Source organism: Nuphar pumila, chromosome 4 (assembly GCF_984573655.1).
Source record: "Nuphar pumila chromosome 4, dmNupPumi1.hap1.1, whole genome shotgun sequence".
Taxonomy (NCBI): Eukaryota; Viridiplantae; Streptophyta; class Magnoliopsida; order Nymphaeales; family Nymphaeaceae; genus Nuphar; species Nuphar pumila.
The window spans coordinates 36,604,861-36,632,550 of NC_143252.1; the positions used below are offsets into that span (position 1 = coordinate 36,604,861).

The 27,690-nt window shown below is 38.1% G+C and overlaps 1 protein-coding gene across 1 annotated transcript; it reads right to left on the reverse strand.

The window, feature by feature from the left end:
• Window positions 1–2,307: 2,307 nt before the first annotated feature.
• LOC149840002 (26S proteasome non-ATPase regulatory subunit 7 homolog A) lies at window positions 2,308–27,690 on the reverse strand. The gene is made up of 9 exons (XM_090002966.1): window positions 27,232–27,690; window positions 26,383–26,475; window positions 26,148–26,229; window positions 7,075–7,171; window positions 6,914–6,989; window positions 3,846–3,904; window positions 3,632–3,754; window positions 2,773–2,916; window positions 2,308–2,671 (listed from the first exon to the last, which is right to left on the reverse strand). The coding sequence occupies exons 1-9, from the start codon at window positions 27,416–27,418 to the stop codon at window positions 2,600–2,602; spliced, it is 933 nt and encodes a 310-aa protein (XP_089859092.1). The 5' UTR covers window positions 27,419–27,690; the 3' UTR covers window positions 2,308–2,599.

A 27,690-nucleotide genomic window follows, 5' to 3' on the forward strand; every position in this document is an offset into this window, starting at 1 on the left:
GTTCTCGCTGCGAAGGCCTTTTTGTGCTTCTGGGAATGCACTCTACAACCTCCCTTATGTTTTGGGGTGCAAACGGGTCGGTTTCGGTCCGGATCTTTCTAGATCCGAATCCGAAATTGAAACAGTAGATCCGGGTCCGGATCCGAATCAGTATTATCACGATAAGATTGAATCCGAATCTGAAATACATGAAATTTAAACAGTAGATCCGGTTCCTGATCCGAATCAAGATCCGAATCAGCATTATCATGATAAGATTGGATCTGAATCTGAAATACATGTGGTAATACTGGATCCAGAAAAAAAAATGGAACAAAAACAAAGTTATTTACATGTAAAAAATTTGCAATCAGGTCAGATTTTGATTTGGATAAACTCCAGATATGACTTAAAATGCTGATCTGGATCTGACCCGAATCCGAAAGTAATCTGATTGAACAGATGCAAATCTGATCTGAATGCACATTTGGATTTTACTTAAAGGATCCATATCCAGAAATAACATGTCGGACTCAGATCGAATATCTGACCATATCTGATCCGTTTGCAGCCCTACAACTACTGCAGGCAGCAAAGCTGTAAAAGGGGTTCGAACTGGATCCAGATCCAGAATTTATGTGGCAATACTGGGCCCGGTAAAAATAATGCGAGGGAAAGAAAGATTAATCGGATTTTATCTGGATCGAACTAAGTCTCTCAGGGGTCAAGCTTGTCAATGGGTACCAGCCTGACCCCGACCAAGGCATCCAGTTTTGGGCAAAAAATTCAAGCTGGGTGTTAATTGGGTCAATCTGAACCTGACCCGAGTAACAGTCAGGTTTGAGCTCTGATTTTGCTGGATATTCAACATGACTCTGTTGATCCGAGTGTTTTCCTATACATTTTTATGGGCCATTATTTGCTACTATCGCCATTACCTACAAACGTTTTTTTTTTTTCATTTCTTTTGATTTTTTGTTGTTTTCATGAAACCAACCTTACAAACATGATCTACATGTTTGACTTAGTTGGAATCAGCTTTTGAGTTGACAGATTACGACACAGGTAGGATTCTATAAATCTTCAAAAATCAATGGCCTACAATGTGCAATACTTTCTCAGGTCATAAAATCGTGTTTTTACATCTAAGAGACATCATCCAAAAGCTGGACATTTGAACATGCTGAATCCATCCATGAGGTTAGTTCAGATCAAAACAACTTGCGCATAGGAGATCCAAACTCGTTTGTATGTGATGGTGCCATCAGTAAAGCATATATATATATATATATATATATATATAGGAGAGAGAGAGAGAGATGCTCTCTAAATTATTTGGTTGGCTTTAGCATTCTATTTTCTGGACCGGACACAACCCAAACCTGAACCCGAATCTAAAGTGATTGTTATCCAGTGGGGTTGGGTGCATGGTGACCAACATTCATTCTCCCATATTTCCCAAGCTTTTTAAGAAAAGGTGCTAACCCTTCTCAAACAGCATGACTTTTCATATTTTTATAACTTTTTTTATCCATGGTAAAATACAAACAAAACTCTATCTGTGGATGGGTGAAAGCTGGAACAGATGACCCGTCCAGTTTTGCCATAGTTTTATCTCATTTATTTAAATGACAAGAAAAGGCTTAAATTTGATTAGTTTTTCCTCTTTTCTTTTCTTTTTTGTGGTGCATGATGATGAAACGTGACTTTGATCATTTTTATTTTCTATCTTTGGTAAAAAAATTTAATTAGTTGTTTATCAATCCGTTCCTTTTAGTGGAACCCGTCCATATGGACCGGGCAGATGTACTATTAATAATTTTTAAATCCATACCCGGGAATAAAGCACAATAATAGAATCGTAGGTTCAATTGGCTTGTACCTCTAACCTGCAAAAGATATACAAGATCGGTTGATCATGATTCAGGGGCCTAGCCACGAGTCAGACTCGAGTCCTAGCGATTGTAGAACACATCTTGATCCGCCATCGATATAGCCCATACAACAACTCTCTCAGATGTGAATTTACCAGAGGTAAGCACGTACCCAACACACCCCAAGGAGGTAGGGCCTAAGCCATCAAACGATCAGTGGAGGTTTGATTCCTGCAAGTGTCCCTCCCTTGTGCAAGCCAATGTCCAGCACAAGCCCTGGTGGCGAGAGTCCTAGCCTCGGAGTTTTATGCCTCTGGGCCAACGGCCACGGCCATAGATATGGCAGGCTGAGCCAAGTAAACCAGGTCTTTGAGGCCAGAGGCGGTTTCTTCGAGCACATTCAACACAGGTTTTACAGAACAAGCTCCATCTTGTCTCAGAGACGTGAAATGAAGTTCAAAAGCCACAGTTCATATAAACTCTAGGAACCAATTTATACGTTTAAAAATCCTAGCAGTTAAGTTACACGGTTCTACTAGAATCAACTAGTAATTGAAACACTCAAATGTTGGTTCTGGTGGCAAGAGGCGTAGAGCATATAGCTTCTGAGACAAAGATCATACAAAACTTTCACAAGAACCAACACCAATTGCAGCACTCATCCTCAGCTCAAAATGCAGTCACAACTAATAGCGCGCTGCTGTAGTAAATAACCAGAAAAACAGTCACCCCCAGGAGGAACCACCCTAACTTCCTGCTGCTGCAGGGATTGGCATAGGCTTTGCATCTTCAGCTTTTTCATGTTCTTTGTTGAGCATCTGCCAACAACAAACCCATTCAGAAGGCAATTCAACACTAATCATAACTCACAAAATACCAGAAAACAATGACAACTTCTCTAGCAATGAGATGGAAGTACCTTGTTGTTTATCAAGTTGTGCAGAGCGATGACACTCCGAATGAGGGAAGAGAGATAGATAACGAGCATCATGTCATTTGTTTTCACAGAGAATGCCTTGATCAACTCATTAACATTCAGATTTGGGAGTAGATTGAACACATCCTGCAAGGATTCATCTGTTAACAACAGGAGAAATTCGCCAAAGCTCGAATCTTGGTTTGACTAGGCACTCCAGACTAGTCCAACTCAATGGACACGTGACCGCATGGAGAACTCAAGGTGTGTGGCAACAGAACACGGCTAAGGCTGACACATGTTGAGCCACCCTAGTCTTAACTCTAAAGTCCAGGCAAAAGGATCAACCTACTATTTTTACTTGCAGTCCAAAAGATCCACATGACAAACATCAAATTTTCAACAATCAACACCAAAATATCTATAGAAGTGAAGGCACTAATTCATCACAAGACAAACTATTAAGGCAATTATGTGCCCTGCTATTGTTTGTCCAAATAAAAGCATTCTCAAGCATAAAACATGGCAGATGTCAACACACCATTGAAAGTACCATTGAAGCAGACTCTGTCCAATAAGATCAACTTAAAACAAAGATGACTTCGCAGTTGGCATGTTTGAGGTTCTTGATGTAAAACTCTAATTCACTCTCTGGTTCCTAGTCATACCCCTAACGAGATAGATATTGAAGCAAAGAAAACAAAAAAACCATAAAGCATAAAGTGGAAGACTAAGTTGCTCATAGTTGACGCACTTGTGAAAAGTGCAACCTGAAAAGAACGTGAAAAGTACATACTCTTCAACTACCTAAAATAAGGACAACTGTACATGATCCTGTGACGTGAATGAGAAATCAACGCACCTGCAAATGGTACAGAATCTCATGATTTAGAGGAAGTCTCCCATCAATAACTAGATCCAAGTAACCACGTATTTCTCGAAGCCGAGCATCAAGCCCCTTCAATGCTGTCAGTTTGCTAGTAACCTGAACAAGGATGATGCAGGCATAATAACAATATAAACCAAGGTCAATCTCAAGGACAGACATGAAAAGAGCTAAATAAAAAATTTCAAACCTCTGTGGCAAGGGTGCTAATGGTTGTGTCCTTAACATCCCTGAGCAGGTGCTCCACACCTGCAATCAATTTGCAATAGTGTTCAATCAGACATATACAAGGATTAAGGCCACATTCAGAGAGAGGAAAAAAAGGAACACAAGGCCACATCTTTATTAAAGAAAACCCTCAGAACCATAAAAAATGCTCCACAGCATACCAGTATTTTGAGAGCAAAATATATGAAAACCAAAATTAAGTCACAATAACAACAGTTGATAGTGTATCAACAGGTGCATGGGGCTACGTGACAAGTCACATGCACATGACTTTATCACCAGGAGGGCCTAGACACAAGTTACACTACAACAGAATACAACCAAATCAAACCCAATCGAGTACTGATAAATGTAAGGTCTTCAAATTACAGTTCCTGCATTCAGAATACACAATCTACCATCAATGGCAACATGTAGGAATTGCATATCAAGCAGGGAATTTGGGAGAAATGCCACATGAACCTATTGACAGTAGCAGCAGGACCCTAGTAACAGTAGGACAGGATACAAGCAAAACAAACTTGATTATCACAAGTACACAGGATATCCTGAAATATGTAAGATCATCAAATTAGAAATCCAAAATTTTAAGGGGAAAAAATGTAGTCTACCATATAGCAACATGATCCTTTGCAAAGTTCTCGTCAGAAACAAAGCCAAGCCACTTAAGAAATTAAGCACATGCACATCATGTTGGCTTCTTCACTTGTATTTGAACCTAGAACCATCTCAAAGGCAAAAACAGTCAACTCTCAAGCCCAATAAAGGATAGACAAAATCAGGTTCCATAGTTGATTCACTAGAGCATGTTGAATAGTTTATGGATGCATTATGAAAGAGTCACAACTACACAAGCCATGTAACATAAAAAGGAGTTCTTCTGATTTTTCCAGTCAAAATTCAAATTATGCACCTTTTCCTATGGGCTAATAGGAAAATGTGCCGTGGTGTATGTTGTTTGCTGATGATATTGTTTTGATTGATGAGTCTAGAGCTGGGGTTAATGCTAAATTAGAATTATGGAGAGAGACTTTGGAAGCAAGAGGTTTTATGTTGAGTAAGAGTAAGACAGGATATATGGAATGTCGGTTTAGTAAGCAACGAAGTAGTGATGAGAGTGTAGTGAAGCTTGGTGAGCAACAAATAGCAGTGGATGACTGTTTCAAATATTTGAGATCTATCATTCAAAAGAATGGAGAAATTGATGGAGATGTAAATCATAGGATTAAGGTTGAGTGGATGAAATGGAAAAGTGCAACTGGAGTGTTGTGCGATCGTAGAATGCCATTGCGGTTTATAGGACGACAATTAGACCCGCTTTACTATATGGTACAGAATGTTGGGCTGCCAAGAGACATCATTTTCAAAAAATGAGTGTAACTGAGATGCGTATGCTTCGATGGATGTGTGGAAATAAGATTCGGAACGAGGAAATACATAAGAAGGTAGGCGTTGCATCCATTGAAAATAAGATGAGTGAGAATCGTTTACGATGGTTTGGGCATATTCGGCTAAGGCCTAATGATGCTCCGGTTAGAAGGATGGAGAAATGGGAAAATCTATTAGCTAAAAGAGGTCGGGGTAGGCCTAAGAAGACTTGGATGGAGATGATAAGAAAGGATATGAATGCTTTGAACCTCACCGAGGACATGACATTGGATAGAAATGATTGGAGGAGAAGGATTCATGTGGAGGACCCAAAATGATTTTCTTTTTGGTTCATATCGCCGACCCCAATCGTTTGGGATGAAGGCGTTGTTGTTGTTTTTGTTGTTCCTATGGGCTAATACTTCAGGAACTTTAAAGGATAACTGATACAGATGGGTGCATTATTCATTAACAAAGCAAAAGAGAATGAGAAGAGAAATTCTTCCTGCAACATTCTGATGGACATGCAGGCAAGATTTCAAACTGAATGACAAACTTTGAGACAAACAGACCAAATGTCTAAAGCAGCCTTATCTGCCTCTCAAGAGCTTCTTCGAACCAACCACAGGCCTAGAGTTCAGGATTCAGGATTGTGACAATTGTCGAAAGGGCAAAGAATTATATATGGAAAGCTTCTAAGGAAGAAAGAGTTACTACAACATAAGAGACAAAGACCAGACACGCTCAGGCTCATCTTCCTCACTTGCAACCACAACATGAATGTTTCCAAAACAAGAATCCAAAAGCCATGGTGAACCATATTGGGAATTGTTCTATAATGAACATTGAACACAAAAGAATTGATGGGCAATGACACCACAAACAAAGAGTATGACACTCATAACAAAAGTATTTAGAATGAGAGTCAACACCCAAGGATCTCACAGAATACATCAACATACAAACAGAGCAACAAGATTTGTATCTGTAGCACCTCTTTTGAATGAAAAAACACAAACAAAGAGTATGACACTCATAACAAAGGTATTTAGAATGAGAGTCAACACCCAAGGATCACACAGAATACATCCACATACAAATAGAACAAGATTTATATCTGTAGCACCTCCTCTTTTGAATGCAAACCAGTCACCAAGTCTTTTGACAAGCATCTATATGGAATGAAGTCATTGCCCTTGTGCAAACAGATTTAATAAGAAAAAGAGCATGCCAAATTAACAACACACAGAGAAGAGAGAAAAAGAGATCTGTTGGGGTACATTGTACATTTTGTGTGTGTTTAGAGAGAGAGAGTCTCACAAGTCACAATGCAATTTTGTTATTGAAAAGGACAATGTTAAAGATAACACAAAAGCATAAGAAACAGTAGAACTTATTAAACTTTTGGCAGCTACAGAGAAAAAAAAAGTTTAAGTTATCAATATGTAAAAACAGTAGGGAATAAGAAAAGGAATCATATTGACATTGCATAAAAATAAAAAATAAAAAGGTGCCATAACAATATCATTAGTTTTTAAATATTATCAACATTTTGATGTTTTAACTTTTAAATTATTTTTCAACATACCATGATAGTATGCCAACAAACTATCACCAAATAGAACTGCAAAACTTGCAGATTATTTCAATAGAATCTCTTACCTATTTCCTCAACTTCATGTGCAGCAATTTCTGAAGGCACATGTACAAACACCTTCTGGCTTTTCTGGGTGGCATTCTGTCAATAAATACAAAATTTAATAAAAATCCTACAAAAACTACACAGATACAAAACAGCAACCAGCAATGCAGCACTTTCTAACCTCTTTCACCTCCTCAACCGCATAATAAGCCTTAGTAGGTATGCCCAATTCTTTTGGTTGTACATCAATAATGACCAAAACAGGATTAGGAACATAACTGAGCAATAAAAATATATCATCAGTTAACAGTGAACCATAATTTACAACAAACAACATTTTTCTTGGTCAGCACAAAGATAATGGTACTAGAAAAAACGGCATTATATTAAAGTTAAACTGGCGTAAGAATTTGAACAAAATCAAAATTTAAAGCAGACAAACTAAAATTTAGAAAATGCATAGATTGTAACTAACAATAAGGGGAACCCTGAAGAGAAAAAGAAAACATGCTTTTCAAGGCAACACAACATTGTTAAGGATAAATAGGACAAGAAAAAAAAGGTCACTGATACTAAGGTGAAACAGAATAGGATTCCCACCAGACAAAAGACAGAAGACGCAACTAATAACAAGTCTTTCATACACAAGATTTTAAGCCAGGTGAAATTCTCACCCAAAACAAACAAGTTTTTAAGCCAAGTGAACTATCATGCAGAAAAAGCTACAGTAGACACACACAATAATTTATTACTACCAAGCAATCACATGTGAAAAGTCCTTGTGCCATGCAAATAAGGACAAAGCTTGGACATGTACACAACTATGGAAAACATGAAAGTTAATTCCAGGTGCCTCTGATGAAAAAATACATGAACTAGCATCTGAATTTTATTTTTTGAATATAGTTGTCAGTAGAATGGGGTCCAATATGGTTTCTTGTGCAAGGGTTCCACATTTGGTTCAATGACCACAAGGTAACAACACTTTAATGGACTCTACTTCTCTCTCTTAACCAGCAAATGATATCTTGCAAACTGACTGCCAATGTTGTGAAAAGTGTTGAGGCATAGAAAGGCACTCCACCAAAATATGAAGTGAGGCGTAAGCCTCACAAGCACAAATTAAAAAAAAAAACTTAAAAAATATTTAAAATATACAAATAAATAAATAAATGCTTTATTGATGAATGCACAACCAATAACAAATAGAAAATTAAAAATAAATACTGAAAGGTAAGAGAAAAATATATAGCAATAACATTAATGCAACTTGATATATCTAAGTATATAACTAGTAACTAATAAAAATATGAGCATTCAACAAAATTTTAAGTAACAAAATCAGTAATAACAATCAAATTACCCAACATCAAGTCATCAACAAATAATACACATTAGCTTAAGCAACCAAAGTTAATGTATTTGTTCAATTGTAATTTTAAATATAGAGAACTTATGTAAAGAGCAAAGATTCAAATACATATATCATACATAGAAAGATTACAGCAGATTCAGATATATATTCAAAACTTAAATCACAAGTTTTATTATAGGTAAACAGCAAAAAAAATAGACAGCATAATCAAAATTTACAAGGCTACCATGAAACTATAAAAAAACATTTGAACTGTCAATATTGACAAGAAGAAAAAACAGAAACAGGCTACCATGAAACAGTGGAAAAAAAAAAGAAAAAGAGGAAGAAGAAAGACAAAAGAAAAGAAGGCCAAGAAGAAGAAGAAAAAGAAGGGGAAAAAGAAGAAGAAGAAGAATAGAATTAAAAGAAGAGAAAGAGGGCAAAAAGGAAAACGAAGAAAGAAAAAAGAAGAAAAAGAAGAAGAAAATAGGAAAGGAAAAGAAGGAGAATAACACACACGGAGAGAAGGTACTCGTGGAAGTATGCCAGAGATGTCGATGTTGCTGCCATCGCGAATAGTCACCAGACTCACCGCCGATGGATGCTGGTGCAAGGAAGAAGAGAAAGGGGACCCTAGGATGACCGGGAGAATCTCTCTCTCTCTCTCTCTCTCTCTCTCTCTCTCTCTCTCTCTCTCTCTCTCTCTCTCTCTCTCTCTCTCTCTCTGTGTGTGACCCCATTTAACCAAGACTAAATAAGGTGTGCGCCTCATGGTTGAGGCACACCTTGGAGTGAAAACACACTCAACACCAATGAGGTGCATGCCTTGACACCCTGCTTGCGCTTTTTACAAGTGCTTTAGGGCAAAACACTCAGTGCTACACTTCAAGGCGCAAAAAGCGCACCTCAAGGCACGTTTTTAACAACATTGCTCAAGTCCCTTGATCAAAACATGGCATAGTTCCTTCCACTCTCATAGGGCACCAGCTCTCAAGTAGGTGTGCACAACGAGCTGCATAACTGATCATGCACAATTTTATGCATATTATATACATGTTTACGTGCATGATTAATTTCGAAAAGAGGTTACTAACCCTTGTTTATCAACTTTTGGCAAGGTACTCTCATTTTTTCAAATGAGAGAAAAAAATGATTAAAGTGAGTCAATTGAGTATTTTTGAGAATTCTAATTTTTAATAACCATGTTTTTGTAAATAGTTTTCTTTTAGAGGTCTTTTGAAATAATTGGGGTTTTGGGTGTTTTAGAAATTTTCTTAAACACGTCCCAAAACCTGATTCATTATTATAAATAGTAGTAATTAGAGAGGGGCTGGCATCTTCCCCCTTGGGATTCATGCCCCCTCCTCCTCTCTCTCTCTCTCTCTCTCTCTCTCTCTCTCTCTCTCTCTCTCTCTCTCTCTCTCTCTCTCTCTCTCTCTCTCTATCCTTCTTCATTTTTCCTTTCTCTCTCTTCTCTCGCTGGCTACTTCGTCTCTTTGTCATCGGAGTGCAGGGTACACGTCTGATCTCATAGGAGGAGCGCTCTTTTCTCAACCCCTCCTTCGGAAGGGGCCCAGGTATGCTTCTTCTTCCCCACTTCACGTTAAATTAATGCATATAGTGATTATTTGATTTTGTCATTTAGTTTTAAGGTTGCCGAAATATAGGTTTTTGCTTAAGTATTGCTCACGCATAAATTAAAATTCTTTTTTTTTTCTTTTTAGTTTATTTGGTTCATTTGAAAATAGAAAAAAAAATAAATACATTAGACTATAAGATTTCTTTTCGGTCCGGTCGATTCGATCCTCCGATCAGATCCGGGCTCTTTTGTTCCAACGATCTGATCGGCCCATTGGGTTTATCGTCTGCTCAGATCTAGGCTGCAGATCCGATCAGCAGCTCGAATTAGGCCAAGCTGAATAGCCGAGTCCAGACCTCGTCAGGGCAAAATAAGCAGTCGGGTGCACATGATTTATTTTAGTGTAATTTTTTTATTGGTCTGATTGTAATGAAACAAGGTGCAATGGAACAATAGTGAAACAAACACAATGCCAACAAAGGGTTTTAATAAACTCACTTAAGGTTGGTCACTAATGGACCAAATACAATCTCAAAAGAGATAAAAATATCAAACAGTATAAGAGGCATACAAAAAAACTCTAGAGAAAACCCTCAAATGCTTCTAAAAGCATTGAGGAATAACAAGGGAGTAAGGCTCTACCAGCACATGAGAGGTGGTCCAGCTCTTTGGACTGCCTTCCAACATTCATTATTATGATTGTTGGGAGGCAGTCCAACAACGTCTAGTTGGACTGCCTTCCAATAGTCATATTTTGACTGTTGTGCCCAACAGTCATAAATATGACCATTGGGCCTAACAGTCATAATATGGTTGTTGGGTAGTTTATTTATTACAATGCTAAATTACATTTCAGTCTCTAGTGGACTGTACTATATGATAAAAGACAAAAATACCCTTATCGGGTATTTAAATACAATTTTATTTTTAACACTCCTCAAACTTATGGAGAAATCACTGAAAGTTTGCTAAGAAGATACAAAAATTGAGGCAGTGGAAGAGCTTTGGTAAAGAAGTCTGCAATCTGAAATTCAGACTGGACATATGGCAATGTAATAGTCCCCTTCAAATATTCTTTGCGAACATAGTGACAATCCATCTCAATGTGTTTTGTTCGCTCGTGAAATGTGTGATTGCTGGATATATAGATGGCACTTTTATTATCAAATCATAGCTTTGAAGGTTCTGAGACATCAACACTCATATCGGAAAGTAGTGCTCTCATCCACACAACTTCATTGGTTGTGGTAGTCATTGCCGTGTACTCAGCTTCCGTAGAGAATAAAGACACTTTCAGTTGTTTTTTGCATCGCCAAGAAATGAGAGAATCACCTAAAAACATACAAAAGCCAGTAGTTGAGTGACGGTTATTGGGATCTCCTCCCCAGTCAAAATCAGTGTAAGAAATAAGACTTAAAGATGAGGAAGAGGATAAGAATAGTCCTTTAGATATAGTTTTCTTGATGTATTGAATTATTCTTAATATTGCACTCATGTGGACGGTTGTTGGCACATGTTAAAATCGACTTGCAGAATGTACGGCGCGCAATATCTGGCCTTGTAATGGACAGGTACATCAGTGATCCAATAAGTTGTCGATAAGGGGTTGGATCATCCAATAATACTCTATCTTCAGCTCGCATTTTGGCATTTATTACTTCAGGAGTATCAGCGTATTTTGTGTCAGTGATTCCTGAACGCTCAACAATATCAGCTGCAAACTTGATTTGAGATAAAATGTATCCTCTTGGTGAGTAGGAAAAACCAAGATCAGTCATATCAAAGGATGTTTTAAGCAAAATTTTAATATCTTCAATTTCCTTTTAATCATTCCCTGTGATGATCATATCATCAACATACAAAAGAATAATGATCAATGAGGTACCTGTAGATCTCACAAAAAGAGCAGTGTCAATGCAACAAGATTTAAATCCAAGTTTTAATATCGTACCACTGAACCGATCATACCATGCTTTAGGGGCTTGTTTAAGCCTGTATAGGGTTTTTTGAAGACGAAGGACCATGCCTTTTCAATAAACAAACCAGGGAGAGGATCCATGTATACTTCTTCATTTAAGTTTTCATTCAAGAATGCATTTTTAACATTTAACTAATATATCGACCATTTTCGAATGGATGTTATAGCAACTAGAGTTCTAACTGTAGACATACGAGCTACTGGGGCAAAGGACTCTTCATAATCTATACCATATTCTTAAGAATATCCTTTTGCAAAAAGTCTTGCTTTATATCTCTCAAGAGACCCGTCACTTTTTGTTTTAATTTTAAACACCCATCTACACCCTATTGTCTTATTTCCGATAGAAAGAGGTTGAATTGCCCAAGTGTGAGCCTTGTGTAATGCATCTAATTCAATTTTCATGGCTTCAACCCATTCGTTTATATTTTTGGCCTCGTTATAGTTGGATGGTTCATGATAGGAATGAATGGCTAGAAGACATGCCCTGTAGTTTGGTAAGAAGGATTCGTATGAGACAAACCTACTTGGAGTCCTATGTGTTCGTTCTGACCTTCTAACACTAGTTTCTTCAGTATTTGTTAGTTGATTATATCTGTCAAGGGCACATGGATGCTCCCCAGTATTTCGTCTAGAGTATTGAAGAAGATCTTGAGATGGTTCACTACTTGAGTCATTAATAGACTCGAAGGTTTCAATATCATTACTAATACCTTTATTAGGTAATAAATCAAATAAGAAAGCATACTCGGATTCTTCCTTAGGAACTTCAAAATCAAATCCATTGTCATTTTCTAGAAAGGTAACATTTCTAGAAACATAAAGTTTATCATTTGTTTTATCATAACATCGATATCTTTTTTTATTATCAGCATAACCAAGAAATACACATTTTATGTCTTTAGGAGAGAATTTGCTATATTTTTCAAGAAGCACGAAGCATTTTTCAAGACACACCCTTAGCCTTTTTAAATTATGAGAAATTTTAAAGAGTTTTTCAATAGGAGACTTGTTTTCGAAAGTTTGAGAAGGCATTCTATTTATTAGATAGACTGCGGTTAGGGCAACTTCAGCCCAAAATTGCTTTGGAATTTCTTTTGAAATAAGTAGGGTTCTAGTAGTTTCAATGATATGACGATGTTTTCTTTCAGAAATCTCATTTGGTTGAGGTGTCCTAGGGAATGATTTTTTATGCACAACTCCATGATTTTTTAGATATAATTGAAATTCATTTGAAAGAAACTCTCCCCCAGAGTCGGAGCGAAAAACTTTAATATTTATTTTAAATTGATTTTTAACTAGATTATGAAAGTTTTTAAAACATGAAAAAACTTCGGATTTGAGTTTTAGAAAGTAAATCCAAGTATGTCTACTAAAATCATCTATAAATGTAACATAGTGCGAATAACCACCTTTTGACGTAACAGGAGTGAGACCCCACACATCTGAATGCGCTAATTCAAAAAATTTATGTGTCATAGAGGTTCTAGACCCAAAATGTATCATTTGCATTTTTCCAAGTAGACAATCTTCACATACAAAATTTTTATCTTTACAATTTTTTTTCAAAAACGAAAAAAGAGATAATTTGGAAATACTTGGGTGTCCTAATCTTTTATGCCAAAGATCTATATTAATGTCTTTGACATGATTACAAAACGAGAAATTTGGTAAACACAGAAAATCCATGTAGTAAAGTTCTCCTCGTTTATGGCCTTGCCCAATCAGCTTCTCTGACTGAAGATCCTGCACCCAACACGCCTTAGATGAGAAGAATACTTTACAACCATAGTCAGCAATTTGAGAGACCGAAAAAATATTTAAATCCAGTTTGGGAATGACTCACACTTTTGGAACAAAGAATTTTTTTTGAAATATCATCAAGGTTTTCTAAGCTTTTGACTTTTAAAGAGGTACCATCGGCAGTTGACACACATGAGAAATATGATTTAGTGCAATCGGATAATAGAGACTCATTATGAGTCATGTAAGAAGAAGCACCCAAGTCTAGAATCCAAGAGGTCTTACCTGAAGGAGACGAGGAAGAGATGGCAGATCCAGATGTAGAAGGTGTAGCCTTAGGAAGTTGTGAGACGACTTCTGCTATTTGAGCAAGATTTAATTCATTGAAGTTGCCCCTTTTCTTGATTCTTGAGGTTCTTCACTTAAGGCGGCCACCTTTTTAAATTTGGGACATTTCGGTCTTATATATCTGGGTTCCTTACAATGATGACAAATAATTTTTCCTTTGTATCCTCCCTTGTACTCTCCTCCATTGTGTCCTTCCCCACTGAACTTATTCTCAAAGTGAAGTGGTTTATATGTTTTCACAAAATTTTCGGGTCTTGCCACGGCAAGGACCTCATCATTAGACTTGTGCATTCCAAGTCTTGTTTCTTCTTGACAAATTTGAGCAAGGGCCTCACTTATAGAAGGAGAAGTGGTCCTGTGAAGTAAGGAAGATCTTACTTGCTCAAATTCCAGTTGAAGGCCATAAAGAAAAGAGAAAAGATTTTCTCTTTCGATTTGGGTCATTCTCATATCAATAACCGAACCTTCCCATTTTGGTTCCAATATGGCTAATTCATTCCAAATAGGAGATATTATACTGTAAAAATCTCTTACACTTTTATCTCCTTGTTTTGAATTACGTACCTTATCTTGGAGATAATAAAGTCTAGCCATATCCTTTTGGATAAAGGTACTTCTTAGAAAGCTCCATGTGTCACATGCCTTCTTGAATTTGATGATATTGGTGGCGATCTTGAACTCCATGGTATTCATAAACCATGAGAGTGTTTTTGCATTGCTTGCCTCCCAATCTTCCAATTTATTTTGGTATTCGTTCAAGGTTTTTTCTTTTTCTTCTTCGGACAAGGCTTTGACTTGATCTCCTTCTCTTCTAGTCAATTTGAGTTGTGGCTCACTAGTAGAACCACTAACAAAACCCCACAATTTTTTCCTTTGATATGATTCTCCATAGTCGTCGCCCACATCAAGTAGTTGTTTTCATTGAGTTTGTAGGTGATGACGTGGCGGACTCTCTTTCTCCCATAATGAATACTTGAGTTTAGAATAAAGGAGATAGGGAATGATCAATGATTGAAGAACACTTCCTTCACGAGATTCTCCTTCTTTCAAGAGCCTAGCTCTGATACCATATAATGAAACAAGGTACAATGGAACAATAGTGAAACAAACACAATGCCAACAAAGGGCCTTAATAAACTCACTTAAGGTTGGTTACTAATGGACCAAATACAATCTCAAAAGAGATAAAAATATCAAACAGCGCAAGAGGCATACAAGCCTATAAGATGAGAAAAAAACTCTAGAGAAAACCCTCAAATGCTTCTAAAAGCATTGAGGAATAACAAGGGAGTGAGGCTCTCAACAGTCATAATAATGACTGTTGGAAGGCAGTCCAAAGAGCTGGACTGCCTCCCATGTGGACTGTACTATATGATAAAAGACAAAAATACCCTTATCGAGTATTTGAATACAATTTTATTTTTTAACACTGATCAGTCCATATCGGATTTGCAAATTACAGACTCAGCTCTAACTAGCTGCAGACTGAGATTTATCGACAGATCTGGCTAGCTGACGCCGAGCAAACCCATTTAGATTGGGTCTCAATTGGATTGAATTCCAAATTTCAACCTGTCCGGCTGAATCTGCTAGCTCATATCAAAGTGATATGGATCAAACCCAGGTCAGACCTGCATGATCTGACAGGGTTAAGGTTGATCTATAGTGTTCTTATTTGCAGAACCGATCCATCATCAACTCGTTTATTGTGATTAATTCCATTACGCAAATTCGATCTGCATACTGGAGATCAAACCACAAGTTGTCTGCATGTTTGGCCTGCAGCCCCTATTGTCGCATTATATTCTGACCCGCTGCTAATTGCACAAATTTTATTTGGGTAAACCCGGCTGAAAGTAAAACTAGACTGCAATCAGTATGGCCGTTTGTTGATCGGCTGAACTGGGTTCAAGAAGCAATCATTCTGGGCAAAATTTGATTGATCTTCAGTTGCGCATATAGTCAGCTGCCATTTGGATTTAAAATAAAAGGGTCAGATGGATTTTTATTTTCTGTATTCAAATTGATTCTTTTTAGTTGATTTCTTTTCTTCTTGTTTTAGTTAGTGTGTTATTCAAGGTTTTAAAACCTGTGACTCGGAACTCGACTCGTTCTTTATTGACTCGTGACTCAGCGGGTCAACTCGATGACTCGGACCGGGTTTTGTTAACTTTTGATTTTAAAACAAAGACAATATATAAATTGTCATTTAAACACATAAAGGTTTGTAGAATGACTTAATTACTAGTTTAATTGATTAATAAGTAAAATAACATAAGTAAAACTGCTCTTAATTCAAATCTCACATTTACTAAAGAAACTACACAAGCAGGAGCAAGTCTTTCAAGACAATATATAAAGAATGACTTAATTACTAGCTTCAAGAACTTTAATAGCCATGCTCGATCATGGTTTACATCCTGAATATATGGACATAGCTGTTGTGTTGCAGGGCCTCAGAAAATCCTTGCAAATTTTTGGGAACATTGAACTTTATCTTGATATTTGTAAGTGTGTTTCTGATGTAGAGTTATTTGGACCATGCCTTATATATCTGCAAATAAATGCATATAAGCTTTGGATAATGAGAATGCTGTGATGTATATATATTATAATGATAAATGTGGGCATTTTATGCTGTTGGTTTTGAATAGGCTGGCTGCCAACTATTGTGTAGGTCTCAGAGATGGTTGCATGAGGGATCAGTTATGTTAGCTGGATTAGTGGATTCACTCTATGTTCATTGAGAGGTACTGGGTTTGATTCCTTACCTGGAGCTACCAAAAGGAATGAAGGATGGACATGAGAAATTTGATTGACTTTTACTAATTTTGTGATTTTATATTAAGTTGGTAAGCCTATTGTTATTATGCTATTTGTTCTTTGAAAAATAAACACTTACATATGAAAAAAATGCCCATAGCCTTTGAAAAATGAAAAAAGAAAAAAGTGTCCAAAACTCGCCCGAGTCAACCCGAGTCAAGGCCAAGTTCTCGCAGAACGAGTTTAGCTTGCCGAGTTGACTCGTTGGAGGGTCGAGCCGAGCCGAGTCACCGAGTTGACTCGGCGAGTTTTAAAACCATGGTGTTATTACCTGTTAGCTTAGCATTTGATTTCTTTAGGAAATAAATAGAAGTAGATTCCTACATTTTTGTCACTTTTTGCGAACTAACAGTAGTGCAGTGGAAATATAGTTCTTTGGTGTGTTTAGTGTGTTTTGCAGGTGGGTTCACTTTTGGGATAAAAGCGTGATAACAAGGGTCGTGCCCGTATAAACGAGGAAGTCCGATTGCGAGCAACAAGAGCCCTGCATGTTTTTTTTCTTTTCTTTGTTTTTATTTTTTTAGGGCAATTGGCCATTTTAATTCATTGGGTTGTAATAAGCCTCTTTATTTTTTATTTTTGAGCCCTCCGCAGAAGTTAGCACATTTTAATTTTTTTATTTAATTAAGACAATAAAGCTCATTCTTGTGTGGGGTACAAAAGTTTTTTTTCCGTGTTCCCTGTGTTCGACCGTGTAGTTATACACTGCCGGTCCCAAGCCCGGATAAAGGAGGAGGGTTGCGGTAGGCCTGTGACAGCCAGCATAAAAACTTTGTCATATCCTATGAAAATGAACCAATATGAGAATTTCGTTGGGGCGTTCCCTACTGAGCGACGCGCTGTACTCTCTAGGCCCGGAGGCAGTGATAAATGTGCAAGGGTTGCTAGGTCGTCGCCCAGAAGCGACGCGTCACACCGGCGCCCGGGTGTGGTGTCAAATAGGCAAGGGTTCCCTCACTTTGTTGGACGGGTGGGGGTAAAGAAGTTAGTCCAAGACCATAAAATTAGGTTAGCCACTTGGAACATAGGGTCTTTAACTGGTAAGTTGGTAGAGTTAGTAGATGTTATGTGTAGGAGAAAGATTGATATTTTATGTCTTCAAGAGACCAAATGGGTAGGTGAGAAAGCTAAAGTGATAGAACCTTGGGGATATAAGATTTGGTATACAGGAATAAATAGGAATAGGAATGGAGTAGGGATTGTTATGAGTCGTCAGTTTATAGATAATGTAGTTGAGGTCCGTAGGAAGGGTGATAGAATTTTACTTATTAAATTAGTATTAGGTACGGATATTATTAATATTATTAGTGTTTATGCACCTCAAGTAGGTTTAGATGATTCCATTAAGCATCAATTTTGGGAAGATTTAGATGGAGTAGTACAAGAGACATCTTATGGAGAAAAGCTTTTCATCGGCGGTGACCTTAATGGACATGTAGGCATTAGTAGGGAGGGATTTGAGAATATCCATGGAGGATATGGTATAGGAGAAAGAAATGAAAGTGGAGAAAGGATTTTAGATTTTTGTTTGTCCTATGATATGATCTTAGCAAACACTTGGTTTAGGAAGAGGGAGTCTCACCTAGTAACATTTAAAAGTGGGGTTAATACGAGTCAGATAGATTTTTTCCTACTTAGAAAGAGAGATAGGGGTTGTTGCATCGATTGTAAGGTTATACCAGGAGAAAGTGTAGCTACACAACATAGAGTCTTAATTTTAGATCTTAGAATTAGACAATGCCGCAAAAGGGATAGACATAGGATAGATCCTAGAATTAAGTGGTGGGCACTGAAAGGAGCTAAACAAGGAATGTTTGTAGAGCAGGTAGTTAAGGAAGTTGATTGGTGTCTCGAGGAGGATTCAGAATCAATGTGGAATAAGATAGCGGGTGGTATGAGAAAAGTAGCTAAGGAGGTATTGGGTGAGTCTAAAGGCGGTGCACCACTAGGTAAGGATACATCATGGTGGAACGAGGATGTCAAATTAGCTATTAAGGTTAAAAGAGAGTGTTATAGAAATCTAAGTAAGAGTCGTGATAATGAGAATTTGGAGAAGTATATGATAGCAAAGAAGGAAGCTAAAAAAGTTGTTCGAAACGCGAGGGCTAAGGTATATAAGGAGGTTTATGACAAGTTGGATACCAAAGAAGGCGAGAAGGATATTTATAGGCTTGCAAAGATGAGAGATAGGAAATCGAAGGATTTGGGTATGGTTAGATGTATCAAAGATGAAACGCAAAGGGTTTTAGTCAAAGATGAGGAGATTAAGGAGAGATGGAAAGATTATTTTGATAAGCTATTTAATGATAGTCATGCTCAAGATCTTGGAGACTTCTCCATTCCTTTTCATGAGATAAATCGTGACTTCATGCGCAAGATTCAAAAGAAAGAAATTGCAGAGGCTTTGAAGAAAATGAAATCAAGAAGGGCAGTTGGCCCAGATGGTATACCTATCGAGGCTTGGAAATGCTTGGGAGAGAAAGGTTTAGAATGGTTGACAAATCTTTTTAACTTGATTTGGCGAACAAATAAGATGCCTAATGAGTGGAGGAAGAGTACTTTGGTGCCTTTATATAAGAATAAGGGTGATATACAAGATTGCACAAACTATCGTGGTATAAAACTCATGAGTCATACTATGAAACTTTGGGAGAGGGTGATTGAGTCTAGGTTGAGGAAGGTTGTCATGATATCGGAGAATCAATTTGGTTTTATACCTGGAAGATCAACTATGGAAGCTATACATCTTCTTAGACAACTTATTGAAAGATATAGAGAGAGGAACAAAGATTTGCATATGGTTTTTATTGATTTAGAGAAGGCATACGATAGAGTACCTAGGGACGTTCTCTGGTGGACAATGATGAAGAAAGGTGTTTCTCTCAAGTACATTAGTATAATTAAAGATATGTATGAAGGAGTAGTAACCAATGTCCGCACTTGTGGAGGGGTGACAACCAATTTTCCGATAACGGTTGGGTTACATCAAGGATCTGCTTTAAGCCCTTTCCTATTTGCGATAGTGATGGATGAGCTTACGAGATCAATTCAAGAAAATGTACCGTGGTGTATGTTGTTTGCTGATGATATTGTTTTGATTGATGAGTCTAGAGCTGGGGTTAATGCTAAGTTAGAATTATGGAGACAGACATTGGAAGCTAGAGGTTTTAAGTTGAGTAAGAGTAAGACTGAATATATGGAATGTCAGTTTAGTAAGCAACGAAGTAGGGATGGGAGTGTAGTGAAGCTTGGTGAGCAAGATATACCGGTGAATGATTATTTCAAATATTTGGGATCCATCATTCAAAAGTATGGAGAAATTGATGGAGATGTAAATCATAGGATAAAGGTTGGGTGGATGAAATGGAAAAGTGCTACTGGAGTGTTGTGCGATCGTAGAATGCCATTGCGGTTGAAGGGAAAGTTTTATAGGACGACTATTAGACCCGCTTTACTATATGGTACGGAATGTTGGGCTGCCAAGAGACATCATATTCAAAAAATGAGTGTAGCTGAGATGCGGATGCTTAGATGGATGTGTGGAAATACAATAAAAGATAAGATTCGGAACGAAGAGATACGTAAGAAGGTAGGTGTTGCACCCATTGAAAATAAGATGCGAGAGAATCGTTTACGGTGGTTTGGACATATTCGGCGAAGGCCTAATGGTGCTCCAGTTAGAAGGTTGGAGAAATGGGAAAATATATTAGTTAAAAGAGGTCGGGGTAGGCCTAGGAAGACTTGGATGGAGATGATAGGAAAGGATATGAATGCTTTGAACCTCACCGAGGACATGGCGTTGGATAGAAATGATTGGAGGAAAATGATTCATGTGGAAGACCCAAAATGAATTTCTTTTTTGGTTCATATCGCTGACCCCAATTGTTTTGGGATGAAGGCGTAGTTGTTGTTGTTGTTGTTGTTGTTGTTGTTGTTCCCTGTGTTCGACCCGGAATTCACCACTAGTGTGAACCGAAATTTGAAATTTGATGCACGGTTTACACAAGCGAATTTTACTGAAAAACATCTTTTAAAAATACTTTCACAAAAAGTTGCATCAATAGCTCAAGCTCATTTATTTATTAAAAGGAGTTGAGCTTCAACACTAGTTTGATTAAATAAATAAGGGTGGGGTTAAATGTAAGCTTGAGATCCAACATTATTTTTTAATGCTTAAGCTCAACTCAAGCCTAGCGAGCCAAGCTTGAACACTCAAGCCCAAGCTAAACTCGAGCCCAAGGCAAGGAGTCAAGCATGTCCTCGTTAACAAATAGCCACCAATGCTCTATTGTAGATACTTGGTTCGGTGATCTAATTCTTTTAGTGCAACCATGTTACCACTTCAATACCAAACAAATGTCAAAGAAAATGTTATATAAAAGCCACACCTCATAAGATGGGATCAAGAAGATCATTCTGCATTGCAAGGTAACCCAAAAAGTTTCCTATAATAGTACATATGTACATACATAAGTTCATATATAGGGTTAATCAAACTTTAACCATTAATCAGGTGGTTTTCCTTGGGACTCCCTCAAGAAACAAGAGGTCAATCTTGGGGGCTTTAGTGAATAAACACGAGAATCTTTTTTCTTTACTTCTTTACTTAAATTCATTTTTATTTCTTGTAGTGCCTCATGCGGACCAAGTCATGAGAGATCCTGATCCAGCTCCAAGTCTAAATCATGCAAACGATGACGGCAAGTTTCATTTGATGCAAGCCACCTCAGCCAAGTAGGAACCATGCCAAGTATCCCCACATCAGCCATGCAAGCCACCTCAGCCAACAGCTACATCAACAGTGTGGGACCCACCCTTGGGTGCCCTCTTTAATAGAGAAAATGAATGCACAAGTAGGACACACAGGAGACGTCCCCTCTAGAAGGCCAAGGAAGGATGTGTGGACCCCATTCTCTTGGTGCCCCAAGGTCATTAAGACCTCTAGGAAGGTCGTGCAGCCCCTTGGAATGCCCTCTTAAAGATTCTTAAGGAACCCCAAGCGATTTTTGTGAAATGGGCTTCCCAATTAAAGAGCCAAGGGAAGTTTTACCTAAGTAGGGAAATAGGTTTTATCGAAGTAGGTGTTTTTTATTTAATTATGCTTTGTTATTAGGGGTGTCAACAGGTCGGGTTTGATTCGGACCCATGCATATCCGTATTTGAACCCAACTAAAGAGAATGTGAACCAGACTCGAACCCGGGTCCTAATGGGTATCTAAGAACAAGAACCATACCCAATTTCACGTATAAAAATGTGATACCATATCTGATTTTGGTGTAAAACCCGATTACCTGGATCCGATTAAAAATAAAACATGGTAACCAAACCCGGACCACTTATAAATATCAATGATCAAACCCGCCTGATTAAAAAAAGATGGATCGGGTTTATAAGACCCACATCCTAAAATATATCAAAAGATGGATCGGATAGGTTACTTCTTTAGGATACACTTATAAAGTTTTCTTAGCTTAGGAAGCTACCATGTTTATGTCTACAAGTAACTTAATCTTTCTACTAAAATAACAAAAATATATCTATGATTAAATTAAGCCATAACCATGAGAATGGTGCATAATAAAAATGTTCAAATGAATATCTACACCCATATTTTTCATCATATAAATTTATACCTGTCATGCATTAATAGTACATTTGCACAATCTTTATTTTACTCTAGGGGTCTAATCTATAAATGGAATGTTAAATGCAACATCGTCAATAATTAACTGAAACATCGATGACTTCAAAAAATATAACCCTCAATAAAACTAATAATGCAAATACATCACAGTACACAATGACCACAAATAGATGAAGTAATATATAGATAGGCCTAGCAAAATATGACATTACACATTAAACTTCAGAGCAAAAGTCGAGTTTCAATCACATCATCTTTATCAAACCAGTTTTCTAGAAAAAAAAAGTATTGATTACTCTTATATTTGCAGAGAGAAAAAAGAACTTCAAGTTAGCATCCTTCATCTATTTGTAGAGGGAGAAGAAGATTGGGAGGTAGGAGAAGGTTGCCTCAAACTTTGAGAGAGAAAAAGACGGACTCACCTGATGTTGCTGGTGAGATTCCGTCCAGCAATGGTATCCAGCCCGCCTGATGATGAGCACAGGTGCCAGAGAAAGGGTTTGAGCAGCCAGTAGGGTCTTCTCCCTACATGATTGAAAGTTGAAACAAGAGGGAGGGATTCTGAGCATGGGATCTCCCTGTGTGGTTGAAAGTTGAAACGAGAAGGAGAGAGAGAAGGGGGGGATTCTGAGCAGGGGATCTCCCTGAGTGGTTGAAACTTGAAATGAGAGAGAGGGTTCGAGAAACAAAGAGAGAGAGAGAGAGAGAGATGTGTTGCCATGGAGAGAGAGGGAGAGAGAAAGAGAGAGAGGGTGGGTGTGGGGGTTGGGGGTGGGGCTGGGTTTAGGACGGCGGTAGCATGTAGGCATTATAACACCTATGTTGGGGGGGAGGGGTTAGGCTGGTGGTAGGGCCTCGTATGTTGGCCTGGCCGGTGACTCGTATCTTGGCACAGTCAGCAGATGTAAAGTCGGCAATAATGAAAACCCAATCTGGTTTTCATTAGGAACCAGACCCGAACACGAATCCGGTCGGGTTCTTTTAATGCAATCAAGACCTGTTTATTTATAAGTATTAGGGTCCGATTATTTAAATTTTTAGTTTACTAAACCTGAACCAAATTTTTAATGGATCTTAATAGACCCGACCTGATTTAAAATCGGACCTAATGTTAGAGGTTCATACTTCATACCCTGAGTCTATAGGGTTTGGTCCAGGTCAGGTCCGGGTCAAACCCGACCTGTTGACACCCTTATTTGTTATTTGAGAAGCTTTTATGAGAGCTCCCTTAGTCTATAAAAGGGGCTAATTTTGGTATTTTTTATATGAAATGAAGAATAGATCTCTCTCTCTCTCTCTTACCCCCATTGCGAGTCCCTACCCCCTTGACTCATTCACCTTTCTAAGGGCTCGTCCTTATCAGCTAAAGGTGGTTTAGACCTTGCTTAGGTATGAATTTGCCTAAGTACAAAGTAATGATTGTCTCTACATTTGGTTCGTATGGACTGCATCAACATCTTGGAGGACTCAACCCAACCCAACCTTGAACGTGGAACCTTTGCCAACCCCGGACGGAACAGATCTTCCTCCAGCCTTAGAACCTTCATCCTAAGACATGTAAGTTGTTGGAACCTTTCTCCTAAGCCACACTTAAGCCTGAAACCCTCCTAAGATGAAACCTATCCAGAATATATTTTCTAACAACGCTGAAATTTCATCAGACTTATAGAAATTGCCCAGCCCAAACCGTTAATCATTTGGGTCTAAAACTTTGACCCAAACACCCTTAGGATACCTATATTAGACCCTTTGAAAATCAGAATTTTATCATATCTCTGTACAAAAATATTAATTTTACAAACAAGGTTTGTTTTACTCAAACCAAGTCAGCCTGCAGAAAACCTAATCCGGACCTGTAATTTGCCCGATTTTTAATTCCTAAAATACAAGTCCTCTGGCCCTAAAATTTGGACCATACACTCATTAAGGTGTCTAGATTCATCTCTTAATTTTTGAGATTTTTTTGTCACACAATTTGGGCATACCAAATTTATTACCGAACCCTGTCAAAACCATGGTTGCTAGTCGAGGAAGCGGGAGCGGGAAGCGATACGAAAAGCGGGAGCGGGAAGCGAGGCATTTTCAAAATTTTAGGAAGCGGAAAACGTGGGACGACTTAGAAGTGAATCACGAACCGTCTCGGAAGCGACCTAGAAAGCGAACCGGAAGCGACCTAGGAAGCGAACCGGAAGCGACCTCGAAAGCAAGGGGGAAGCGAAAAAAGAGAAAAATAATAAAAATAAAAATAAAAAACAGGGAGAAGCGAGGGGGGAGCGTGTTTCCCATAAATGGGAAGCACGCTTCCCATAAAAGAGAAATGTGCTTCCCATTTATGGAAAACGCGCTTCCCAAAAAAAGGTGTTTTGCCTTCGCGTTTCAGAAGCGCGATGTTTCACGCTTCCGAAATGTGCTTCGGGGAAGCACGCTTCCCCACATGCCTAAGCGCTTCCGGTAACTCTGGTCAGAACCAGCCTACCCTGTTACCCGATTTTGATTGTCCCAAACTCTAACCTAACCTAGCCCACCTAAACCTCAAACCTAGGCCCATCAGAATGCATCAGTGCCAATCCAACACAACACCTTTATTATATTTGGTTTATTTGTTGTATTTTATTTTATTTTCAATATTTTGTTTGCATTGACAATGGTGTCTTGAATGAATAGAATACGATGGAATTCAATCGTAGATAAATAGATCTATTTGTGTGGTCTCATAAGTTTGGATTTTTACTTTATCCAAAGGATTGGTTTGACAGTTTGTTTGCGACACATGAAGTATTTTTTTTATTTACTAAAGCTATACTTATTTGTGAATCTATCAAATAGGCCAATCTTTTTATTTTATCTAACAAGATTCAATCCAATAGGTATGGTATCGGTGGCAAAATCCAACTTGTTTCCATGAATGTTTTATCGAGTCATTTACATTTGCATATGTTTCTTGAATTGTAGAATAAAATTATCCTTCTCCCTCCTTGCTTTAGCAGAATTCAATTGATTAAAATGACCATACACCCTAAAAAATGGTGTCATTATTGAAAATACATGAGGACATCAATGGTAGACTACGCCTTCTATTTGGGAGGAGAAAAACAATGCAAACACAATTATCAAAAAATAACAAAGTGCATAGGCCTTGTGGCAACAACCTAAAGAATGAACATGGCATTTACACCTTACACAATGATTGAAATGATAGAGTCAGCACAAACATCATCAAAAAAATCCACAAAATACATTAAAACTCTGTTTAGGAGCCTTGAATCAGAGGTGTGTTGTGGTTTCTGTCAGTGCTGTCATTCTCTCTACTGTGTGGGAGCAGTAGCATTGCCAAAATACTGAATTGGGAATGGAGTCGGCAGCCCCAACACCATATTTCAACACAATTCACAAGAGGATTCTTTGGCAACTCCATTGTCAACAACATGTTTTGGCAACACATGGAAATGGTGTTTCCATATCAATGCAAGGCTCCTAAACAGAGCCTAAATCAATGGATGAAAAAAGGACAAAATCAGAAAACCTACAGTTTAATTTCTCAACAGTATGCTAATTAAACAGAAATAAGAAGCTGAAAACAAATTCAATTCCAAACATCAAACCATTAATTGCTTCAATCAAACAAAGTATAAGCAAACAATCCGACAAGGGGGCACATGATAAAAATGGATGGATTTAGGAAAAGACTAAGAAACCCTGATAATAAGCTTTCAACATTATGGTTTTCAGAATAAAAGGCAAATTTCCACGACTTCATGGAAAAAGGGATGCATGATCTTACTTGTGAAACAACCCATGCACATCCAAGTCATTTTCACGCAACTTTGGGCCCGTACTATACCAACCCACAACATGTTCCTTGGCTGAGGCACACAAAAATAAGATTCAGTGCAATAAGATCCAAAGCAACAGCAAGCATCAATTCAGATACCAGCTTTGCCCTGATTGACAATGCAGCATATCTGGTAGATACTAACAAGCAGAATAAACACAGAATAGTTCAAGAAAATAGATACCATTTATCCTCTTGAACATCCCAAACATAGACTCGTGGTAGTTGTGGTCAAGAAACCAGATGCTAGGGTCCTTGTCATCTTCTTCAAAAGGTACTGCATATGTCAAACAATGATTCCCATCAACAACAGAAAATTAGTGTGAATCATAAGATCTGACTAATTCACTTAGGTGGTTCCCGCAATTGGCTAATAACCATGATCCACCATGTCAAACAGGTTTTGCAAGAAAGGCTGCAGGTAATTGAAAGAGTACAATCTATGAGCTCATAATTCCACATACATAAAACCCTTAAACAGGAGGGTTGTAGTGACTTGTATGTTTAAAATGTCATTCATCTCAAGCCCATTACAATTGGTCCTTCACAAAGAGTTGAGAAAACTGCAATCATAGGAAAACTAAATTTAAAAAAAAAATCATTATAAAATGAACCTCAATCTTTAAGTCTTCTTCTACCTCCAAAAGATACAAAATGAAAAAGGGAAAACCTTGGTCAGAAATCCGAAGCTCTCCGAATCAAACCTAAAATCTCGAACTTCAAAATAGTTTACTCTCTTTCCATATTCAAAAAACTTCCACATAGCAATAAATTTTTCCTCATATAGTGAGTCTCGATTTTCAATTGTCAAAATGAAATCACTATAGCACGTTTAAAAGGGATGTATAAAATTTGAAGCTCGAACGAGCAATATGTGAAACTTCAGAAAAAAAATCTTCCCATTTCGATCCCATAACAATCAGAACTAAAACTTACAAACGAATCGACCAATCAAATCTCCAAGTACAAAACGTTCGAACAGCACAAAACAAGAGTCAACAGAATCCCAGAGAGAGAGATCAAGGACGCTAACCGGCGTAGCTATTGGTGACATCGACGACGCCTCTGAAGGAGCTGCCGAGGAGGACGCCGATGACTCTCTTCCGCGTGTCCCTGGCGACCCTATTGTAGTGATCGACGATGCTGAGGAGGACGAGCGGGTGGACGACCACCTTCTCGACGGGACGAGACAATATTTGCTGCGTCTTGATCACATCCATCGCCTACGCTTCCGAAATGGCGCCCTCCGCGCCCTCTCTTCCCGATACCCCGCCTCCCTCTGCGAACCAGGAAAACCCTAAAGCAGGAAACACAGGGAGAGAAGAAAAAGAAGAAGAGGAGAGGGTAGGTTCGAGATCTAGGGTTTCCGGCCTCTGGTTCGAGGGAGAGATCGCCGGGATTCTCGCGGATCGCCGGAGTCGCGATTCCCTTTTAAAGCGCACCTCGCCTGACGAATAAGGATTAAGGAAACCTCTCGCACACGAAACGAATA